Here is a 15,869-nt window from a genome sequence, read left to right as displayed (position 1 = left end):
GGTCAGTGGTTATTGGAGTGCAGGAGAGATGCCGCTGTATCCGTGTCCTCCCTCTGAGATTAGCGAGGCAGCGATGTTAATTTCCTACTGTTTAGGGCCAGCACGTCCGGTATTTATGGAGCTAAAAGTCCAATAATGTGACATTAATCACGAGGGAAAGGTTGGAAAAGGCGAAGGGCTAATGAGCGCAGGATCCTACGCACTGACATACACACACTCACACACACAGATGTAATTAGAGTGATGAGTGGGCTGCAATGGCCAAGGCTTAATATGAGACATAGAGAGAGGAAAGACGAAAAGGTCAGTGCTCTCAGGACACAGACACACAGCCTGTGTTTGTTTCTCAATGGTGCTGGGACGCAGACTTGATCCAAAAAGGGAAAAGTCTGAGAAGGCTTTAATTAGGGCAGTAATTATTCATTTATTCTGAAATTAGACACGCATTTTAATACATACCAGCATATTTTTGGTTTTGGATTGCATTGGTATTAAGATGAAAAAAGAAACATATTATACTCATTTTCTACAGATTAATACAGTCCTTGGGACTTAATGAAATGTCTGTGACATGGATCAAACAACCTGCGCTGAATGGCTGGTTTCAGCACCTGTTCTTAGAAATGAGAATGAGCCACAACTCAGTTCAGCGTGAGATGAATTTCCTGATCTTTTGAGTCTAAATACAAATATAGAATTTTTTTTTTAATTTGGTAGAGTGAGAAAAAATGGTATTTCTTTGTTTTTCCAATTTTCTAATTTTCCATTTCTGCTCCTCAAAATCTGAATTTCAGAAAAATGAAAAAATGATTCTTAATTCCATTTTTTCTCATGTTCCCCTTTACTGCGCCTTGTAATGAAAGTGATAGGACTGTACCATCACAGCGGGGGGGGAGACCAACCTGCTGTACCTCTCTGCACGTTAACCACAGACTGCTCACCAAACAACGAATAACGTCTGCTACTCAGATACACAGCAGCTGTGTCAGCAATTACACAATACACATAAACAATTAGATTTTACTTTTTAATATCATTTTAATTTCGGGAACAGTGTGACTTTCATTCAGGTTATGGGGTTTGCTCTGGTTTAAGGGTAATAACAATTATTTTTCAACAAATAAATATTGATTTATAATATGTGATTAAAACTCAGTAAATAACGTCTAATTAAAGTTTAGAGTCAAGTTTTTCTGTGCTTTTCCACAAGAAACACCGCTACAGACGCGCCCAGAGAAGCCTACATGGCGTGACTGCCTTTTCTTGAAGTGTAGATAGTTTGACCACACTGCCCGAGTAAATGCTGACCCTGCTGCTCCGTGTGTCTCTGTATAATCAGAATGACTTGTTTCATCCCATGTTTTCTGACTTAGGAAACCCATCAAATTAATGTACACATGCACTGAAAAAAAAAGTGGGTTTCCTCCGGGTGACTGTCTGTGAGGAGTGTGGTGTGTTCTCCCTGTGTCCGCGTGGGTTTCCTCCGGGTGCTCCGGTTTCCTCCCACAGTCCAAAAACACACGTTGGTAGGTGGATTGGCGACTCAAAAGTGTACGTAGGTGTGAGTGTGTGAGTGAATGTGTGTGTGTCTGTGTTGCCCTGTGAAGGACTGGCGTCCCCTCCAGGGTGTATTCCCGCCTTGCGCCCAATGATTCCAGGTAGGCTCTGGACCCCCGCGACCCTGAATTGGATAAGCGCTTACAGATAATGGATGGTTGAATGAATGTACAGGGGGCTGGGAGGGGGTTAAACTAGTCAAAACTTGTCTTAATACTTGGAATTATGTAGAAATTTTGAATATATATACATTTTATTCAAATATTTGTATGGTGTTCCTACATAGTCATGACAATGTGCAAAGACAAACAAACACACGCTCACACAAACAGGTCACTTCCACACTTGGAGTGTCATCAGTAATGTTCATACGAGCAATTATTCTCCACCGCACGCTTTAGAAAGAGTTGATATAATCACAGGCCATTTACTCTGCACCTTCACCCATCCAGCAACAGTTCAATCCATCTCTGCTTCTCTCTCTCTCTCTCTCTCTCTCACACACACACACACACACACACACACATACTCATGAACAACATGCCCTTGTCCATTCTTCTCATCTCTTTCTCTCTCTACATCTCCTCCCAAACATCCATGCACCTCCTCAATATGCCTTCATTTCACGCTCCGTTTAGAGGATGAAAATGCGGCGGTCAGCCGGGCCAGTCATCGCTGCCCTGTGGCCAATCGTGCTTCCACGGATCACCTCATTAGCCGCAGCCAGGCTCAGAAATGTGAAGGGGGGCCTTGGCCAAGGCGTCCCGGACTAATCCCGTAAACGGCGTTAGATTTACGGCTCTAATGCATGGTGAGTGGCTTGGGATTCGGAGGCACATGCTGCAAGGTGCCCTTGATGCACGTGTCCGTGTGCAGCTCGGTGATATCACGCAGCAAAAAGCGCACCCATTTGCACCCGACACGTGCCGTGAAAACCTTACTGTGATGGCTTCCTTTCCCTTCTGTGACGCTGGGGGAGCAAACGGGACCTTAGTTGGAAATGCACTTTGGGAAAGGAACAGCTGAGGTTGTGCAGCAGCTGCTGATTATCAGGACTTTCTTTACTTTCCTTTGCACTGCACTGACATGCTGTTGGTGCACTGGTGGTGAAATGGGCTTTCCATGGTTTTCAGAGGAGCCACGATGGAAAATTCCAGATGAATTATTGTAAGCCAGTAACAGATATATAGGCTCTTACAACTCAAACTGGCATATAAAACCAAACACTCATCTGTACCATTCCCTTGTACCTGTGTGAGGTATGGGTCAACAGTGTTGCTTAAGGTGGTATGGAAAATTTTAAAAGGAACATATTATGAATAACTCACATTTTCAGAGAGTTACTAAAATAAACATTACCATTTATATCTGGAGCACTTACCCAACTGAAATCTGACCACCCAGTCCCATTTCTTGTGGAAATCATGGGACAAAATCAAGTACAAAAACATTTAAAAAAATATACACACACATCAGAATTGTCCTGCGACCTTATCTGAATTTCTCCAATCACAGCAGTTGACTTTGGCATTTATCTGAGAGGTGCCAAAAATGCAATATGTGCAGAGACATAAGGAGACTTTTAATTTGTGAACATGTGAACACAAGGACAGAGAATAACGAGAACAACAAAGTGAAAATGGCTAAAACTAGAGCTTCTGTCCTCGCTCCTGACTCCTGGGCTATCGTGTTAAACTGAGCTGTGGCTCATTCTCATTTACTGTCATTCTGAAAAGGGCTGTTTACACATGGAGAGAACAGGTCTGTGGTGTTTGGTCCTTGGGGTATTTTAACCAAAGCATGGTACAGACGTTTCATTAAAATCCCAGAACTGTGTTAAAGGGGATGTCTGTGATGGTGGAGAAACACTGTTTTCGTTGGTTTATTTACGTTTAGAAGCTCTGCGTCTTTTGAGGTGGAATGGTAAGTTTGATGGGACAAACAACTTTTGGCTAAAGTTTAACTTGTCACTGTTTGAACTACCACAGAAACTCATTTGTAACTCAGGTTCTTTGGTTTTGTAGCACTTACAGTTATCCATCTCCCAGATTTGGAGATATTTCCACCTTAAGTAATCCGAAACAGCAAAAGGTAGTCAATATGAATACCCACCTATGGAGCAGGAATAGAGCAATATCCTCATCTTCGTTCATGCTTTTCAAAGTTTGGAGTTCTCTCTGTCGTCTAAAAAACTTTGGATGCCTTTGATGTGCCATGAGCAGAGAGAGAGAAAAACTGCCATAGTGGACTGAGCCAGCGTGTTTTTCAACACATTTACTGAAACTGGGGATACGTGAACACATTAGCCTGATTTCAAGCATGTAGTGCTAGCAAATGGTGAGGAAACATCTTCGGAATTTTTTAAAAAGTGTTTTTTGATTATAATTGTGAACGTCGGCTTTAAGGGAAAAGGAGAGGGGAAAGAAACTAATTTCTCTCTTGTGAGTTGTTCCACCCCTTCAGCTGCCAACCAAAAAGTGCAATTTACAGTAGTTTTGGAATTTAAACAGCAGTTGAAATCTTACCTTACAGATTAATAATAATAATAATAAATGTTTTTAATGAATCCAATGGTCAGCTGCAGAATTAACATGTGCTGATTCTAAACAATCAGTCAGATCCTATGCCAGTTGGATGAATGCTTATCAGACATGATAATTCAGTCTTTCCCTTTATTTTTCTCAGATCACAGTGTTCCGGATGGGCTCAGAGGGACACCAGGACATTGACCTGGCAATCCTGACAGCTTTACTGAAAGGTAATGTGTGTGTCTTTTATATCCATCAAAAACCTTCACCTGTTTGAACAAGCTGAACATCCACTATGATGCAAATATACATACATACATACATACATCTTCTTTTCCGCTTTTCCATTTCAGGGTCGCGGTGTGATGCAAATATAGCTGCGAAGAATAAACTTACCTTTTCAAATAGGAAAAGTGATTTAGATTGTGTTGTTTACAGGGATATTATTTAAAAATTATTTAAAAGCCCTCTAAGTAACACTAAGTAAACATTTTGTTTTTGCTCTTGGGCTCTCCCTACAGTTGCAGAATATAAGTCACTTTGAATTCACTGTTCACAAATCAAGAGGGAGGAGGAAGGGAAGGATAGTTTTTTTTCCTACCCTCCTCCAAAATGTATATATAGTGCAATTTCTGCAATGCTGCGCCAGAGTAGCAATGGCAGAGGCTCTATTCTATTTCATTCAGTCAATTAATTAACAAAGCCTGTACCTACATATTTTAATCTCTCTGACACCCGCAATACCAAGGACAGAGCTACATTAGTTCTCCGTATGTTCTATATGACAGCTACATCACCCCTGAGAGCTGTAACATGGCTATAACTAGGCCTGCAAGCCAGGACAGGGCTTTACACAGCACTCTTGGGTCAAGGTGTTCGTACAGTACTCAGCAAAAATGCTAAACTAGAACTGAACTGGTCTCCAGTGTCCAATGTGCAGCCCTCTCAAGCAGCAAGCGTTAATGCAACTGTGATGAGTTCCGCTGAAGGTTAACGCTGCATCCCACCATCTCCCCATCTCCACCCTGTAATCTCTCCACTTCTATCAGCCCCATCTGCAGGGGGTCTGGAATAACGCTCTCCTCAGCTGTCTCCAAAGCAAGGAGACATTTGCAAGGCCCACGAAACGTGAACATGCACTTAAAGGCACATTTACCACAGATGTAGTCGATCAGCAAGGGCACCTTTGATGGCTCTATAAGGCTAATGTGGCTAAGACATACCATCAAGTATGCAAAATGTGCAGGGTGTGTGATCATAGATTAAGGTTTTTGGACACCTGCTTATCCAAAATATATTCTGAAATCATTGGTAATAATAATAATAATAATAATAAAGTGTGTCACCAGTTGCTTCAATAATGGCCTCTATGCTTTTTTTTTATAAATAATTTTTATTTGGAATTGTATAACAGTACAAGTCATATTTTAACAATGGAGCATGTTCCAATTTTTAATGTATTCATTTTTTATAGAACTCCCACCCCTTCCCTCCCTCATGCCCCCCGCCCCTCCCCCCAAATAAACAAATAGAATGAATTAAAAATAAAATTAAATAATTAGGAGAGGTAAAAAAAATATCCAGATAATGTGCAAATCCGTAAATGTGCCCAAATATACAAATACATAAATACAAATATATTCAAAAATAAGATATGCTGAGGAAAACATATTAATAAATAAGTGATATGATAATAATAATAATAATAATAATAATAAATAAAAAATCTTGTACTATGCAAATATAAGATGTCAAAACAGAACATGATTTTAAATAAACAGCATCATGTAGAAATTTGAGTTTGTCCAAATATGTAAGAACTGGCTCCCAAATGGAGAAAAATTTGTTCCTAGAGCCTCTTTCTTTGCTTTTTTTTAAATGAATATTAGATGAGATTAGGTATTTTTGCTCCTGGGCTCCCCCTACAGTTGCACACTGTAATCCACTTGTACAGAACTATTGTCAGTTCTTGTACAGAACTATTATTACAGGTCAGTATAGTATCACAATTATTTTGAAGTTAAAATTTTAAGGTAAATTTAAACCTAGTGTTGCTTTAAAAAGGCTTTGCACAATATGTTGGAACATTTCTGTGAGAATTTGATTTCCATAGTATTCCTTTTTTTTGTTAATTATTTAAAGGCCCTAATTTAAAGAAACACTAGGTAAGATTTGGTACGTTTGCTCCTGGGCACCCCCTGCAGTTGCAGAGTGTAATTCACTTTTACAGCATTGCCCTGAAATCAAGTGGGGGAGGAGGAAGGGAGAGATTTTTTCCTACTGTCCTCCAAATGTTACATCGTGCCATTTCTGCAGTGCCAAGCCTAGTAGCAACAACAGAGGCTCTATTCTCACTATTATTGATCATCACAATGATTTTGAAGCTGTCATTTTAAGGTTAAATATACTTTCTACTGTTGCTGACAAGCCTTAATTATTTTATTCTATTTTTATCACTGTCCTAGTCAGGTATGGATATTATACAATTTGTTGCTCTGTCTACAAAAGTCTTAAATTGTCCTCCATCACTTTGGAGAATAAATCTCCACTGCTGCACAATAGGCCATACACCTCACTAGCCTTCATTTGACATTAAACATATTAAACGTATTTTAGTTCGCGTATCTATGAACATTATCCAAGAAGAATAAATCCACAGTAAGTAAACTTTAAAGTAGCTAAATTTACAAATGATAAATTGTGTCTTCAAACATTGGGACATTCGTTTTGCAACCGTTTCACAAAACTAAAGAAGCAACCTTGAGATGCCAAACTTGTCTTAGTTGAACTTATAAACAACTTTGCACACTTGATTTTCTTTGGACACTCATTGTCAGCACAGTACAGTGGTCATTCACAATTCCCTCAAAGGTCACTGTGAAATGCTTCAGTTCCTCTGTGTCCAACATTGATCCAATAGACAGGGACATGGTCTTTGAGCATGATTAAGTGCTCTGCCTCTTTTCCTTTTGCCGTGTCCAGCTCCTAAATCCCTCCCAGTAGATGGGAATTCTGCAGAGCCTTTTCTATGGGAGCGCCGCAGGCACCATCCTGAGGAGCAGCATGGCTCCTGCATAATTCATAGCACACATCTGAACAGCAATTTGCTTACTCTCTCTCTATCTCTCTCCCCTCACCTCTCCCTGTCATGCTCTCTCTTTAACTCTCTCTCTATCCCTCATTAACTCCATCATTCTTCTAATGACTAGAACATGCTCTACAGAAGCCAAGGCTGCATTACTGTTGGCAACTGACTCATAAAACCTGATGTTATCACGTAGAAAAAGAGTCGACATGGAATACCCCCATACACTTGATTACACTGTTATTGACCCTCTGAGCCACTTGCGTTTTATGTGACTTTAGGGTTTGCCATGCTGTGGGTTATGGACAATGTCAAGGAATTGGCTTAAACTATTCACATGGGAAAAAAGACACAAATCCAGTTATGCTTATTTGTATGCAGGTTGTAGTTCATGCCTGGTAACCCAGGCAATTATTCGTACATGCTTTTATCCAGAGGGTTCCAGTAAAGTAACACAGTTTCAACGGATGGTATGACTTGCTTGCTAATTGTATGTTGTGGTCTCATAACAAATGTGACAGTACTATTCTAAAATCCCTTAAACATATTCACATGATACGCGGCAAAACTGTTTTGCGCTGGCAATGCCATTGTTTTTCTACGGAGAGAGGCACCACTTTACCATTGAAGTACCATGACTGGTGTGCACTGCGTAGATTTTGCCACTTTGTCGCGTTGCGAAGCGGCGATGCGGCTTGTCATGTGAAAGCCTCCTTAGATTTTCATGTGCTGTAGCCAGGTGCAAGCTTTACACTTTAAGAAATGTTAAAACATATGTAGTCAGAAGGGTGTTCTCCCTTTGTCCGCGTGGGATTCCTCTGGGTTCTCCGGTTTCCAAAGAACCAAACACAGTCCAAAAACACATGTTGGTAGGTGGATTGGCGACTCAAAAGTGGCCATAGGTGTGAGTGAATGTGTACCTCCTTGCGAAGGACTGGTGCCCCCTCCAGAGTGTGTTCGATTTTTTGTTTTCAATTATTTCAGTCTTTCACATTATTGTTTACTTTTTATTAGTTGACAAATAGTGTAATACATTTGGTCATATTTCTTATTTTTTAACGTTTATTTTATTTATTCTCAGTTCTCATTTCCCTTGTTAAAAAGTAAGTCATCAACAAAAACATTTTTTGTCATAATTCTTATTAAAGAAATTAACACTGTACTCTAGCTTAGCTAAAAAAGCGAGCTTTTCTCGCTGTTGAGGTGTAAGTTGATATTATGATGGGTGTGGCTGGTCACAGCACAGTGTTAAGAAGTCTATCAGCCTCAGGGAACAAGCTGTTACACAGCCTGGAGGATCTGATGCTGTTGCTGCAGAACCTCTTACCAGAAGGTAGAGGAGAAAGGTGAGTGGGGATAGCTACAATGCTTGAGGCCTTGTGGATGCAGTAGAATCTGAAAATGTTTTCAAGGGAGGGTAGAGAGATTCTGTTGATGTACTCTGCTATCTGCACAATCTTCTGTTTTGCCATTAGTGGCATGGCAGTTTCTGAAGCAAATGGATATACAGTTGGTCAAAAAATTCTCATTAGTGCCTCTGTAGATTGTACAGAGGATGGAAGAGAAATATTGTCCTTTTTCAGTCACTGAGGAAAGTGCAAACACTGCTGGGCTGTCTCTTGGCTTGTGCAAGTGTCCTGGTTGTCCATGTTAAGTCATCTTTGAAAGGCATGTAAAGAAACCTGGTGCTTTTGACTCTCTCCACTCTTGTAATGTTGATGGAAATGCGAGAGTGGTCAGGATGAACTCCAGTCTGTTTGATATTCTACCTCCATTCTTTAGGGTGTTTCATCATTGCAGCTAATGAGGCACGCTACTGTGGTGTCATCTGCAAACTTGTTTATGTGATTTGTGCTGGATATGGCAGTGTATTCATGGGTCAGCATTGGTAAACAACATTAGGCTGAGCATGCAGCCCTGTGGTACACCTGTTGTCAGTATGATTCTTTCAGAGCTTTTGTTGCTGATTCATACTGTCTCTGGCCCCTCAGTGAGGTGGTCCAAGATCCATTTACAGAGAGAGAGGTATTGAGACCCAGGAGGTTCAGCTTACAAATCAGTTGATGAGTGATGACTGTGTTGAACACCAAACTGAAGCCGATGAAGACCATTCTGACACATAGCAGAGGCAGATGAAGGGCTTATAAGATCATATCTTCTTTAGGTCTATTTTGGCTTTACATGAACTGCAGTGTTTTGGTGAATTGTGATTTGACTCAAAGCACTTCAAGATATAGAAGTCAGTTTTCCCATACAGTAGCCATTAAGTTTGGACACTGTGGCCTTCTGTGGCAGTTTGGGAGGTGGTCGCCTTAAAGCTTTGTGTTTCTAAAGGGAATGAAAAGAGTTATTCTGATTTGACAGTATCTCATCAGTCAACAGTATCTCATAAGTTGCAGTATCTCATCAGTTGCTTTACATGTTGTGTTGCTCGTCCTCTAGTCCTTCAGCACAGGACACTGTTGGATTGATATTTTGCATTGTTGGATTATTCTCAGTCCAGTAGTGACACTGAGGGGTTGAAAAACTGCAGCAGCAATACAGCAAAATCAGAAATGTTCTCCACTAAACATGTTGAACTCTCCAAATCAAATGTGCTGTAATGTGCTATAATGTTCATATGTACAGGGTGGGCCATTTATATGGATACACCTTAATAAAATGGGAATGGTTGGTGATATATACTTCCTTTTTGTGGCACATTAGTATATGGGAGGGGGTAAACTTTTTAAGATGGGTGATGACCATGGTGGCCATCTTCAAGTCGGCCATTTTGGATCCAACTTTTGTTTTTTCAATGGAAAGAGGGTCATGTGACACATCAAACTTATTGGGAATTTCACAAGAAAAACAATGGTGCTTGGTTTTAACGTAACCTTATTCTTTCATGGGTTGTTTACAAATTTCTGACCACTTAAAAATGTGTTCAAAGTGCTGCTCATTGTGTTGGATTGTCAATGCAACCCTCTTCTCCCACTCGTCACACACTGATAGCAACACCGCAGGAGAAATGCTAGCACAGGCTTCCAGTATCTGTAGTTTCAGGTGCTGCACATCTTGAAGGTATGGCGTGGTATATGGGGTACAAAGAAATTGGGGCCACTCTTCATCAATGGAAACATCAATGCCACTGGATATGCGAAATTGCTACATGATGATGTGTTTTCCTCTTTATGCACTGAAGCTTGCACATTCCCTGAGTTTTTCCAGCAAGATTGTGCACCACCACATTATGGGTGTCAGGTCTGAGCATTCCTAGATGAACAGTTTCCTGGAATGTGGATTGGTCATCGTGGGCCAGTTGAATGGCCCCCAAGGTCTCCTGATCTGACCCCCTTAGACTTTTATATTTGGGGTCATCTGAAGGCAATTGTCTATGCTGTGAAGATACAAGATGCAGCACCTGAACCTACGGATACTGGAAGCCTGTGCTAGCCTTTCTACTGTGGTGTTATCAGTGTGTGAAGAGTGGGAGAAGAGGGTTGCATTGACAATCCAACACAACACAGTTCAACACTTTGAACACATTTTATAAGTGGTCAGAAACTTGTAAATAACTCATGAAATAATAAAGTTACGTTAAAACTTTCTTGTGAAATTCCCAATAAGTTTGATGTGTCACATGACCCAAAATGGCTGACTTCAAAATGGCCGCCATGGTCACCACCCATCTTGAAAAGTTTCCCCCCTCCCATATACTAATGTGCCACAAACAGGAAGTTAATATCACCAACCATTCCCATTTTATTAAGGTGTATCCATATAAATGGCTCACCCTGTATTTTCCAATAGTCCTTTTCCAGCAACAAGGAACACGTTCCATTCTCATTAGCAAACCTAATTTTGAACAATTTGGCACATTTCCACAAACATAAATAAGTTCCTGGACCAGAAAATTAATTCCTCAAACCGTAATGGCGTCCATGGGCATGTCTAGCTAAAAACAGCCTCGTTTGCAGCATGTTATATTGTCATGTACTGGATAAAAACAGTGAACCAGATGGGTCTGTGTAATTCTGATATAGCAAAACTGTGTGTTTTCCGAGGATGTGGTCAGCACCACTGGAGGCGCGTTCTCTTTTAGGCTACGTTTCTCCTCTGTTCTCAATGTTTACAAGATGAGCAAGACAGTTCGGGTACCATTCATAGAAATACTCAGTGTCATTTACACATGTATCATACATCATTCATATATTATATATCATTCAACCATAGCAAAGCTGAAACAAAGCAATCCTGCAACTCCCTCAACTGATGATGCATCCTTGATTTCCGTCAAAAATGGCACAGGTCAGTTCACTGGTTAAACACCAACGTTCTAAGAATCCTCAATGGAAGCGGTTCAGTAGCCAGAGTTCACTGGGTTGAAAATGACTACCATTTGAATAGTATTCTGTAATGGAGCTAATTAATAGAATAGGCCATGGCTAAATTGTGGATAATGTGAATAGATTTTGACCAGGACAGATATATAGATATGTACAGAAAGTACTAATATTGCATTAAAAATGAGACTTGAAAGATTTATTTAAAATCTATATCTATGAGGTCCTGTATGTGTTTTGTCACACCATGGGTGTGGCTCTCTTTATCTGACACATGATGCTCTGCTATAAATTCCCTTTACTGCTGATCCCTTGCTCAGAATAAAGTGAGGTGATAAAACCCTGTGAGTGTGTATTTAATGGACTGTGTGACAACAAATGAGGGTCAAAAAAAAAAAAAACATATCAGGCTTGAAAGAGTGAGTTATGAGAGACATAGGGTGGTTTTTAAGGAACTGTGGGATATTTGCAGCACTGGAAAAGGCTGTTACAGACCTGAGACGGGCTGTGAGCAAATGCCATGAGGGGAATTACATACATGCAGTCAGGGGGTTCTTATTCATTTTGACACGAGTCCAATCAGCTGTTGAGCTACTGTGAGAGAAATAAATTGGAATTGGAATACACAACTAAAGTCATGTTATTGTGGGTAGGAGTCATGCTCATTTAAGGAACCCCTTATAATATAAGGAAAAAGTGAATGAATGAAATGACTGATTCGATAAATTTTTCCCCATTTTTTGTTGTGTTGCTTTCAGAGTATAATTACCTTAAATTTACAAAAACCCCAAAAGACTGCCAACTATAATGCAATATATAGATATTGGCTCCATAGAGTGCACTGTATTTCCAACGGGGAGTCATTTAAGATTCAGTCCCAGCCCAAAAGCTTAGGCCACACTCTGGAAGATGAATCTTTGAATAGCTTGTTACCTCCTTGGACTGTGATCCGAGTCTAGATTCATTGTCTCAGCCTCATTACGGCGACTTTTTCTCAAAGATTTCAAATCCCTCACAGCATCTTTGGCTTTGGAGGCTGACCATATAAAGTATGGCCACTCACCCTAGATTAGCTTAAAGGGCTCCTTCAGTCTTGTCACTGGAGGTGCTTTCTCCATTGCAGTAACAAAATGACAGAGGTGCAGATGGCCATGTGCACACGTTTGGATCTAGTGACATTTCTTTTTTTTTTTTTTTTCTTTTTTTTTTAGGGAACAAAGTAGCATTTTCTACTCATTTTTAAGATATTTTTAAAAATGGGAAAAATACATATAATGTTGTGTTCATATAATATTGTTTCTAATGTGCTATGCTATGCAAATAATCAGTAAAATATACAGAATTTAGAGGAAGTATACTGATTTCAAACAAGACATCTAACCAGGGGTGCCAATAATTTTGCATATGACCTTAATTCATACTCTTGTCAAGCCCATGGAGTCCCAACTTGGTGCTCATTTCTGTTCATTAGTAAAGCCATCCAAGCAGGAATATAATGCATTTCAGAGTTCCCAAATACCCAGACAGATCATTATATTTAATAAATAAATAATATTCTCCAAAAGTCATTAGCCACTTGATGTCCTCAGAGCATTGCTGAGAAATAGGCTTAGCTAAAACTCATTCTTAAGCTTGCAGTTACTGTTCTTTTTACTGACCATTCCCTGGTCTCCTTTCAGGCGCCAACGCTTCAGCCCCTGACCAGCTGAGCCTTGCTCTGGCCTGGAATCGAGTGGACATCGCCCGAAGCCAGATCTTCATCTATGGACAGCAGTGGCCTGTGAGCAACCTTTACACCACACACTTGGTCTTTTAGGGTGCAGTAAAACAGGGCCTGAGGAAAACAGCTTGCATACAGTATAATATATCTACACTTAGAGTACATTGCCATTCTTTAATTATTCTAGCCTTCAGTTGGGCAACTGTACAAGGCATTCCTTATCATATATTACACCAAAGACTTCAGCAGTAGAAAGGCCAGTCTAATACCTGCGCTTTCTAATTATGCAGCAATTAATGTGTAACATGCAGAACGAGGCTTTGTTTTGTCATCAAGACGTGTAGAAGTCCTTGAAAAAGATGTCATCTAGAAGGTAACCTATGATGCTCCAGAATGTAAATATATTTTTCAAAGTTGATGGTGCCTTCACAGATTAATGAATTAATTAAGTGTTATTAATGAACTAACACCGCCCCATATCTTGGATTTTGAACTTTACGCTGGTAAAACTCTGGATGTCAGAAGTCCTTGTGATGGAATCTTGACCTACCTAATACTGCTCAAAGCAATTTACAGATAAGATAAACCATGCTCTATTAATTTGCCATATTGTACATTTGGAACCATTTCCCTGCGTATAGAACTACTGCAGGACCAATTTTTCCGTAGCTGTGTACTGGCCATAGGTTCTGACCCCTTTACTGCTGGATGGTTAGGTCTATGTCTTCTGTGCTTTCTGAGACGGCTGACACAAATAGCCCAAGGCCCCTTGTGCAGTGTGTGTTGGTGTGTGTTCCCCTAGAGTTCAGACAGAATCACAGCTCCAGGCCACTGATGTGTCTGTGTTTGTACGTGTGTTCTTGGTGTCCAGGTAGGCTCTTTGGAGCAGGCCATGCTGGATGCTCTGGTGCTGGACCGTGTGGACTTTGTGAAGCTGCTGATTGAGAACGGCGTGAGCATGCACCGATTCCTCACACTTTCCAGGCTGGAGGAACTCTACAATACGGTAACAGACTGCAGGAACTCTCAGATCTTTAAAGCACTTTTAGTGAATATATATCAAGAGTCTATGTGTAAATACATAGCCTATAGGCTATTATCATAGGACTCAGAAGGTAGTAACTCTCTTTCTTTCACCTTATTTAAGGTACTCAATTGGCCCTAAAAACAAAAGTTCTGTCTTTGAAAGCATATTAACAGCCTTTATGATGCCTTTGCATCACAATTCTTTTACCAGCCAAATCTTCCTAGAGGTCCTTTGCAGTGATGTGGAGAGTTTTGATTTGTATATGTTTTATGTATATGCTTATTTTTCTGCATTTTGGATTTGTCTGAGATTTCAACAGTTTTTCTTTAGCATTTGTTTCTTAATGACATTTTTCATAGTGTTAATTATAAGGTTTATTAATAAGTGTTAAAGAGATTTTGCATAATTGAACATTTTAATTCAAGGCTTTTCTCCTGCATTTTGGTTATTTTATGATAAATTTTGTGTACTATTAAAAATGAAAGTCGTGATTTTATTCAACAAAAAATAACCAGAAACTAAGTATTAATACAGTACGTTTATGATCGCTAACATTGACATCACCATCTTTAAATTATTTAAACCAAACCAAACATACTTTTGGATACAGTATTACTCCCAAGAACAGAACAAATCAATGCACATGCTTTTGCAGCACATTTTCCTTTATGGAAACTCTTAACGAATGCATTGACACATTCTCCTGCTCTTTCGTCAATATATATATTGCTAAAAGATTGATAAACATCCACTCCAAAATAAAGGACAGCTAGAAGTATATGGGCATTGATGGTATGGATGTGTTAATATATGTACATAAAGGAAATGAGCCTTACGATTACAATTAGTTTTGGATCATCAGTCAGCTGCTTAGATGTAACCTTAGATGTAAACACAGTTCATCTGCTGTTCTGGGGCCATTCCTAATGTGAAACATGTTTATTTATTTTGGTACTAATAGAGGCACGGACCTTCTAACACCCTGTATCACCTCGTCAGAGATGTGAAAAAGGTATGACGTCTCAGTGCATGCTTGTTTGTGAGAACTGGAAAGAACGGTTGTGGGTGCATGAATGTGTGGGTGTGTATGTTTGAGTATGTGTGCGTGTGTAGCTGCTAGAGTTTTAGATTTTTTTCTTATTAATTTATTTATTTTCACTTTCGTGAGAGTCCACAACTCTCTAGATGGCTTGCCAGCTTCACTTGAGGGATGGAGTCGCCTAATTAGATGTCTCCTCTGTCTCTGCATGAATCCTCCCTGCTTGAACTCTTTGTCCATTTTCATCTGTGAAAGAGTCGAGTCATTCTCTCCTTCCTGCCTTTTGACTCCTCAAAGCTCAGGAGAATGGTTTCCCAGTCCTAATTAGTGCACCTACAGCCTGCTTCAGAAATCACTGTCGGGACACTGGCGCCTAACTTTGCGGTTACTCCTGTTGCTTTTTTTTTTTTTGCTACTTCGCTAGACATTCGTAACATCGCCCTCGTACACTCCCAGTGCTAGTCTGCCTCAAACCTGAATGGAGCCACCCACTCAGTTCAGCTCCATAGATTGACCCTCTTGCTAATTTGATTCTCTTTTTATTTTGATATTGGATTTTAATTCTAAGTTTTAGTCAAGGCCAATCCC

The 15,869-nt window shown here is 40.0% G+C and overlaps 1 protein-coding gene across 5 annotated transcripts in view; it reads left to right on the top strand.

Moving 5' to 3' along the window:
• Window positions 1-15,869, top strand: part of LOC136676308 (transient receptor potential cation channel subfamily M member 3-like) — a 245,408-nt gene that overhangs the window by 183,677 nt on the left and 45,862 nt on the right. For all 5 annotated transcript variants that reach the window (XM_066653207.1, XM_066653205.1, XM_066653204.1 and 2 more), the window contains exons 9-12: window positions 4,243-4,315; window positions 13,175-13,275; window positions 14,087-14,221; window positions 15,204-15,254. In XM_066653207.1, the coding sequence (XP_066509304.1) occupies window positions 4,243-4,315; window positions 13,175-13,275; window positions 14,087-14,221; window positions 15,204-15,254 (360 nt within the window). The remainder of the gene's footprint in view (window positions 1-4,242; window positions 4,316-13,174; window positions 13,276-14,086; window positions 14,222-15,203; window positions 15,255-15,869) is intronic.

This window comes from Hoplias malabaricus, chromosome X2 (assembly GCF_029633855.1).
Source record: "Hoplias malabaricus isolate fHopMal1 chromosome X2, fHopMal1.hap1, whole genome shotgun sequence".
NCBI classification, from domain to species: domain Eukaryota; kingdom Metazoa; phylum Chordata; class Actinopteri; order Characiformes; family Erythrinidae; genus Hoplias; species Hoplias malabaricus.
The sequence above is the reverse complement of the archived record's forward strand: the minus strand, read 5'-3'. Positions and strand labels throughout refer to the sequence as shown.